At 38.0% G+C, this 8,675-nt stretch overlaps 1 protein-coding gene across 1 annotated transcript in view; it reads left to right on the forward strand.

The window, feature by feature from the left end:
* Nucleotides 1–3,206, forward strand: part of LOC136282954 (enoyl-CoA hydratase, mitochondrial-like) — a 6,083-nt gene extending 2,877 nt beyond the window's left edge. The window contains exons 4-8 of the mRNA XM_066171115.1: nucleotides 42–141; nucleotides 963–1,067; nucleotides 1,932–2,051; nucleotides 2,564–2,631; nucleotides 3,141–3,206. Of these exons, the coding sequence (XP_066027212.1) occupies nucleotides 42–141; nucleotides 963–1,067; nucleotides 1,932–2,051; nucleotides 2,564–2,631; nucleotides 3,141–3,206 (459 nt within the window). The remainder of the gene's footprint in view (nucleotides 1–41; nucleotides 142–962; nucleotides 1,068–1,931; nucleotides 2,052–2,563; nucleotides 2,632–3,140) is intronic.
* The last annotated feature ends 5,469 nt before the right edge of the window (nucleotides 3,207–8,675 follow it).

Below are 8,675 nucleotides of genomic sequence, written 5' to 3' on the forward strand. Positions count from 1 at the left end.
GTTGCTCGATTGAAGTATGTTGTATAATACTTTCTTCACAGCTTGAAGGAGGATGTGAGTTAGCCATCATGTGTGATATCATTTATGCTGGAAACAAAGCTAAGTTTGGTCAACCAGAGATTTTGCTTGGAACTATTCCAGGTATGGCACACATAAATTACCCACAGAAACAACTTTATCAGCTTGCACAATAAGAAAATATAATATATTCCACTGACTTCCACTGATTAAAATATCAGAGAGCAGAAATAAGCTGCAGGATAGCAGATGAAGAAAATGAAAATGATGTCTTCTCCTTTCCAAGATTTTTTTATACTTCTTAAGAGTATTAGTCATTAGCCCCTTTACACCCGAACATCAGTCTGCAAGTTCTCCATACTTTTCTCCATACGTTTCCTAATGTGCTGACAAGGAGAATTTGTTTAACAATCAAGAGCTTGTTTGATTGATGATCATTTCCTTTATTCTCATGACCTCAATGTTTGATTCAGGGCTGATATTGTAAGGAGAAACTAGATGCTAGTCACGCTTAGGGGTCAAAGATTTAAACTTTAAACTTTAAACTTAAGCTCTAACTTAAAAAAAGTGATGTAATTTGGCGAAGTAAAGACTCGTAACCAGGAAAGATCATAGGAGTAAGATGGCTTTTTATTAAATGGAAATTTTTTTTATTTTAGACTCTCTTATATTGCTGCTTTTATGTTCTTTAACCCTTTAACTCCCATGAGTGACCAAGACAGAATTTCTCTTTACACTATCAATACAAAATTAACCAGATAAGTGGTGAGAATAAAGAAAAATTTCAATTTGGGGATAATTAGTTGACCCAATATTAAATTCCTGAAACTAAAATTATAAGAGTTGTATGGTTGACAATAAGTAAAATTACAACTGTGTCAAGTTTAAATTTAAGTTTGTGCTTAAAGTTGCAACTAACTCGAAGATTGCTTTCATTTTTTTAGGTGCTGGTGGTACACAGCGACTTCCAAGAGCTGTTGGGAAGTCTCTGGCTATGGAAATGATACTCACAGGAGATCCTATTTCAGCAGAAGATGCACAGAAATCAGGTCCATGTTCCTTTCAATTTAGCTCCTATTTTTGACCGGTTGTTCATCATTACCTCTTTACCTTACAAAATTGATCAACATGCAACTTCTCCCTGTAATAAACACACATCATCCAGCAAACGGGTAATGAGAATATTTAAACTTCTCAGTTCAAATTTGTTATTGATCTAACGTCAAATTCTCGTAACTTATTAAAAAGGAAATGTGTAGCAGCTATAGGGGAGAATTAACAATCAGATCTTGGGGGTTAAAGGGTCAAGGAGGAAGGTACTTAGCATCGTAAGTCTTCCCGGTGGCACAAGGAAATTCTCACACAAATTATTGAGAAATGTGTACACTACTTCCACATCATCAAGGACTGCAACGGAGACGCACTGTTTTATCCTAAACACTTGTGTAAGCCTGCAAAATTTGAGTTAAAGGCGTAGATTTTTCCCTTCTGTTTTTTAGCATTTCCATGAAGGAACCGTTCACTTCCGAAGATGTCCGCACTCTTTCGAAGACGGTTTTTTAGAGTTTACGTAAACTTGTATGTCTTCAGTACTCTCCTCTCTTATTAAAAGCTCTCGGCAAAAGTTATTTGCGCCAACCTTTCTCTTCGTTTTGATTCAAGTACATTTGCTCTATATACTTTTTTCAAAAAGTCGCAGTTAAGGCCGCGTTACCTCAAGTTGTTCAGTTAGGTTTAAGGGTTAATAAAAGTATGAACTTGGGGCATGCACTCCTGTGATAAAACTGCATAAAATTATAAGAATTATTGGCGTCGGCTTTGTCAGGTGGGGCATTGCGCACTCATTCTCGAGATTTTTCTTCTCTTAGATCTAAATTCAAATTGCAGACTTGAAAACTTTCATTTTTTGTTAGGCCTGGTTAATAAAGTCTTCCCCGCAGAAGAGCTCGTAGATGAAGCTATCAAGACAGCTGCAAAAATATCATCCTTGTCGAAGATTGCCGTACAGATCGCCAAAGAAGCTGTCAACACAGGTGTTGCCCTGGCAGTTGTAACAGTCCGATTGACTGTTTCCTGTCATCACGGAGTTATACCTCGATTATTCGAAAGATTTTATGTCAACTGCAGTCGGTGTTGATCTTGTCCATCGCTAGACGTTTCTTGTAGGTTTACCAGTCAACTTCAAAACAGTTACCTATCCTATTTGACTTTTCTACTACGGAACTATCTTTTTTCTGGTGACCGAAATAGCCCAAAACATCATGACGTACTTCCATTCACAAGAGTCAAATTGATTGTTTCTAAGTCATCATCTTAATTGAAGAAAACTGAGAAAATGACTTAGATTTTTGCGCAAGTTAAGCAGAGAAGAACTTGATCTCGCGTAGGGTTTTGTTGCCTCGGGATATAAATCATCATGACTGACCTGCTTGAGTCTAAAAGTTTAACAGTTTACAAGAAATGCATGCAAGAACAGTTTATGGTCGTTGCATTCCCTTTGAAAGTTCCGTAGATGGTTGAATTTCCCAAATGTCTTTTTGTTTAGGCTACGAGATGTCACTAGCAGAAGGACTGCATTTTGAGAAAAGAATGTTTCACTCAACATTTTCAACAGTAAGTTAATATTGATCGGCGTTTACACTTGAAAGAAGACGCCAATTGCAATACAAAGTGGTAAACCCACTTAACCATTTCTTGAAAACATATCACCTACTCTCTCTGATCTAGAGCAATCCACTGAATACTTCACGTCTTCTGCGCAACCGAAGAAAGTTTGGATTAAAATATTAAAATGTTCTTATGTTCCCGCGAAAAGCGTAGCTCCATCTTTCTGCATGTAAACTACACACAACCCACAATTCCTCTATTCGCTCTGACGAAAGGCTAACGCTTGGAACGTCAGCTTTAGAAACTCTCTATGGTGGCCATTTTTGCATTATCAACGCTTTTGATGTAAATAATATTTGTGATACCCCACCCGCCGCAACACTACAGTTTCTCTAGAAACTTACCCCGTCTGTTCGATTGTTACCATGGTGATGAATAACAGTGTAATGAATTTGTAAGGACTTGCGATGAAACTTTCCCGAAGGAAAAATTTCTCCTTTTCTTTAATTTCGCAGGACGATCGAAAGGAAGGGATGACAGCTTTTGTCGAAAAACGAAAAGCCGAATTTATGGACAATTAGTATCTGTTATTTTTCGAAAAGTCGTAGCTTGCGAGAACTTTGGATTGTTTTGTGGGAGTGTTAGGGCAGGTGAAAGAATGATGAAAGCTTACATAAAATTGTGTGAAGGGCAATGAAAACACTCAGCATGAATTTTCACCAAAAAAAAAAACTTTACTGGCGAAATTGATAGAAAAAATAAAATAAATAAAGTAAAGTCATAGTCATTTTTCGTTCGTGCGCTCATCTGTTGAACGGATACCCTGGGGTATACATTGGGACGGGGGCGAGTATAGATTTAAGTTCTGCACAGTTCGATATTTTAATTAAGACTCGAGTCACGAAAACTAAATGACGCCCAAGATGACGGCTCTTCAGTACACTTTCTAGAAAATTAATCCAAGACAAACCAAGTTTTTGACTTGTTTCCTCTCTGTTCACTTTCCTTTCGTTTTGAATCAAATTCTTGGAAGAAATGGATTTTATTTGCTGTCAGGCACCTTGTTTAAATTGCCTTAAGGGTCAATGTCTATATGATAATTTTTTTTCTTTTTCGGTCCCGGAGGTTTCCCAGCTAGCCTCGACCTTTTGTGCAGGGCATGATTTTCATGGTTTTGGTGAATTTTTTTGCGAAGTGCAAACTAAGCGTACTATTCCACTTTCCCTGGAATGTTTGTATTCACGCTTGACGCACGTGATTCGACCAACTAGCCAATCTTGTTTAGATCCTTGAACTTAACGTTGAGGTTGACGTGGTCAATTTCCTTAGCACTGATTCAACCTTTAATTAAGATAGAAGTTGTAAAAATTTAATCGTTATGTACCTCTCAACTCAAAGGGGTTTCTGATTGGAGGAGAACAAGTCGCTGTGAATCAAAATACACCAACTTTCTAGGGTGAACAAAAAGCCCCTTGGTAAACAACAACTTGAACTTTCGACTCTCACGGGATAAGGTCGTGCACCGTGAAACTGCAGCAAATGTGAGTGCCAGCCTGTGTAAAAAAATAATATTTTAGCAGTCATTTTCGAGTTGGGAGGTATGACAAAACACTTTTAAAAATTAAAATCAAAGTGACTGGCCCCACAGGAAACAGTGAGAATTGCTTTCCTTTGACCCGCAATGAAAACAAAACTCATTGTTTCCCCTACAGTCAGTTAGTCGCTTAATTTATCAACATTGCTAGGTGTCTGTATTAGAATTGTCTGGAAGCGAGAGTAAACAATATTAGCAGGGTATTAGCTAGAGTGCAAAAGATGAGAAAATAATTGGAGCATCGAAAGAAATATATTTCTTAGCATATTGGCTTCGGTTATCAGATTTAACTAACACGGGTGCAAAACAGGAACACACAAAAACATGTATGGTACAACAGATATACCAACACATTGTGAGTCATAAATGTACGAGTTAGAACGTGAGAAGGAATCCTGTCAATTTCATCACTGAAGAAAACTTTTAACCTTGAAATTACATCCTGTGGTTCTTTCAGTTTTCATTAGGCGAATTTAGCTTTGTTTGATGGGAAAAAGTTGCTCTGTATCCTGAATGCGACTAATTGAGAAAAGAAATCCGGATAATAAAAACAATCCGAGTAATCTAGGTTTGTTTCTAATTAAATGCCCCCACGCTTTACTCAAATGTAAAGAAACGCTAACCCCAAGTCGTGATCAGTACTTCGTGCAAAGTTGACTGATGCAAATTTATGTATGGGTTCTTAAGCTGTTTCTATTTTTTTCTTTTAATCATTGTCTCAAGTTTCATTAAAATTGTATAAAAAAGTTGAAAAAAGAGTTTTTCGATACAAAAATACGAGAGGAGTGGAAGGAAACTGAAGGTAAGAATATACTGGTTTCAAGAAGATTGCTCTCTAAGTTTGATAACAACATAAATCTTGAATAGTCAGCCACTTCGATAAATATGTTTGAGTGAGAAGTATATATACAAAAGACCTTTACTACCGCATAAACGTAAGAAGAAAAGTCGAGGAAAAGTAAGAAACGGAAGGTGAGTGTGAGTGAGAAACTCGATATATTTACTTACTATCGGGTGGGTAACTTGTGCAAGCCAGCGGACAAGAATTAATCCTTAACAGGAAAGATTCCTATCGGGTGAGTAACTTGTGCAAGGAGTAACCAAGTCATTCAATTTGGAGAAAATTGGTTAATTTAAACTTCAGAATAAGACTGCTCTCTAACTTTGATAACAACATAAATCTTAAATAGTCAGCCACTTCGACAAATACGTTTGAGTGAGAAGTATAGATACAAAAGACCTTTACTACCGCATAAACGTGAGAAGAAAAGTCGAGGAAAAGTAAGAAAAGGAAGGTGAGTGTGAGTGAGAAACTCGATGTATTTACTTACTATCGGGTGAGTAACTTGTGCAAGGAGTAACCAAGTCATTCAATTTGGAGAAAATTGGTTAATTTAAACTTCAGAAGAAGACTGCTCTCTAACTTTGATAACAACATAAATTTTGAATAGTCAGCCACTTCGACAAATACGTTTGAGTGAGAAGTATATATACAAAAGACCTTTACTACCGCATAAACGTGAGAAGAAAAGTCGAGGAAAAGTAAGAAAAGGAAGGTGAGTGTGAGTGAGAAACTCGATGTATTTACTTACTATCGGGTGAGTAACTTGTGTAAGCCAGCGGACAAGAATTAATCCTCAGCAGGGAAGATTCCTTTATATGACTTGGTAGTTTAAAAAGCGCTCGTATTCTTTCGCTGAGTCAGACAAAGTGTAATTAGAAAAATCCTAAATTCACAATCAAAACTATTTGTTGCATCTAAGAAGGGAGAAGGGCAACATTTGTCATCTGTTTTTCTTTCTTTCTCAAATTACAGGATGAGAGGGCTTCTAGTTGGTTTCCATTACTGTCCCGTTCTGTTGAGTGGTGTTGCTTTGTTTCTTGTGGCTTTCAGTTCGTCTTTGCACACTGACTTGAGCAGGGACGAGGTTTTCGAGCGAATTGAAGGTAACACGTGAATGTGTTATACCTCCCAACACAGTGATATTTTGCTCCGGTGGGATGTGAGTGTTTCAAGTGCCATGGGCGAAAACTGGGATCGGATGACACAGATTTTGATCCCTCCCCCCCCCCCCCCCAAATAAGGCTCTGTGACGTTCTTACAATCCCCCTCATTGGTAGTAAATCTCCATTCTTCCCCTTTTATACCCTGTTAGCCACAGCAGTTCGCCCTGGAAAAAAATATGAGATCGCCTCAAAATTGGGTAAAAACAACAGGAACTTTCTACGTGCAACTCTCATAACTCTCAGGGCTTCTTCATATTCACCTTTGTACGATATCAATATAGACTGTCGCTTGGATTGTCGTCCAAGTCTGTCTTTAGTGATACGAGTGATTAACAAATCGGACTCCCGCTTTGCGGTCGTACGATTCTATAAATCACTCGTATGATTACAGACCCAATTGGACTCCACTCGGTCCTGTTATTATTTAATATGTCCAAAATTCTAGTTACATGGATGTCACCAGATCACTTAGGTTCGTTTTATTTTAGGATGTTGGCTTCTAGTGTCAAATGTTAAGTTCGAAAGCCCCTCTCCTAAGGTGTCAGTTGAGACATCATACCGTGGAATAAGTCACACATGGTTCTGCAGAAAAGTGCCATGAAAGAGCTCAGAAGACACTTGTTCCTCACTCAGCTGAGACCGACTTCCACTGCCACAAGAAACAAGGACGCACGTTCCACATGATCACAGCTTCCAACAGCTCTGGTGAAGCTGTGGTCCAGTACTTCAGCAGTCAGGCAGATGAGCAACCGGATGCCTGTGGTTCGTTTGTATGATTGACTTGGGATGGCAATTCCAAGTTAGCTGACATTTGCAAAGATTGGGGACGAGTAAGTGGAAAGTACTTTGTTGGAAAGTGGGGACATGGAAGTTGAAGGCAGGTTATACCGGTTTCCCGCCTTTGGACAATTTAAGTATCACCTTAAGGTGCACTTGAATAACGTTGGTGACCTCAACGACATGGAATGCGATGATATCGCCTCTCAGACTGTTAACTTAACCGGCGATTTCTGGAGAGTCTTTATTAGACTTCGTTAGTTGCGTTTAACTCAGAGCTGTCAGTACCTTAAGCAACGCTTAATTGTGCGAATAACTTTAACAAACGAATAATCAAAACAAAGACGAACACAAGAAATGCGCCGTTGCTGTGACCAGCTGCAGGTTAAAAGGACATTAAGCGTACAAATATCTAATTAGGTCACATGTCTGACACTCGCCCCTTCCTTGTGACTCACCAATAGTGCTCCACTGTTTTATCGTGTACTTATAGTTTTACATACACCACAGCCTAAAAGGAGTCAATGAGATCAACACGGTTTTCTATGTAAAAGTTTATGTAGCTTTACCTATTTCCAAGAACAATTGAGGTTAGAAGAGTAAGCCTTTTTCTTTTGTTTGGTCATGGAGTTTGTAAATATACTGATTTCCACATGAATAGATATAAATATTATGGCAAGATTTTTTCTTAAATCTGAAAATTCCTCATTTCATTCATTTCAAAGTCAAAATTGCTCAAGTTTTTGAAAGCACGAGGAACTTTGTTTGAAGTATAAAGGGGGTAAGTTTGTAAAGAAACCGTGGTGCTACGTCGGTGACAGAATAATTTGATTTAATCAACTGAATTGATATTGTGAATTGGCCACCGTAGGGAGCTTAAACGCTGACGTTTCGAGCGTTAGACCTTTGTCACAGCGGAAGACGAAGGGCTAACGCTCGAAACGGCAGCTTTTAAACTCTTTGTTTGAAATATGTTAAAATTAGACTTTTAAAATTAGAATAAACGCGCCATAGCGTAGTCTTCATCGGTTTACTTGGCCGTATTTGTCCGAAAAAGCAAATGATGGTGATTGTGGTGAGTGGAAAAACAAGTTGTCTGTAAATTATTAATGTTGCTGTAGGGACGTTTAGATTATCAGTGGACGAGTTAAGCAACATGTACGAGTTTTGAACATAAGTGAAACTGTGCGAAATCATACAAGCATAGTATTCCGTTTGAGGATTAGTGGGACTTTTTATGAGCAGCAAAGGTCCCTCTACAGGTACTTCCTTTGTGTTTGTGCTTGTGAAGAGATACCCAGCCCTAATTAATACTCCAGCAATGTTACAAATCAAATATTAAGCACAACTGAAGGATTCTTGGCTATTGTGTTCAATATATAAAAATGACACGAGCAGGGTACAGTAGGAAAAAAGGTTCAACTGATATTAGAAATATTTGTGTTATATTTATACTTCTAGATACTTCTATGGCTTTGTTTATTAATTCCTATTTTCTCCGCTGAGTAACAATGCAGAATTCTTAATGAAAAATATATTTCTGTCATACGCCGCTTGTTGTCCTTCTTTACAAATGAGGATTATAACAAGCTAAAGGTTGCACAACTTGATCTGTACTTGCCACTGTTCCTAATTAGTTTGATCCGTTAAAACTCCAAGCCACGTAATGCGG

Source organism: Pocillopora verrucosa, chromosome 8 (genome assembly GCF_036669915.1).
Source record: "Pocillopora verrucosa isolate sample1 chromosome 8, ASM3666991v2, whole genome shotgun sequence".
Classification (NCBI taxonomy): domain Eukaryota; kingdom Metazoa; phylum Cnidaria; class Anthozoa; order Scleractinia; family Pocilloporidae; genus Pocillopora; species Pocillopora verrucosa.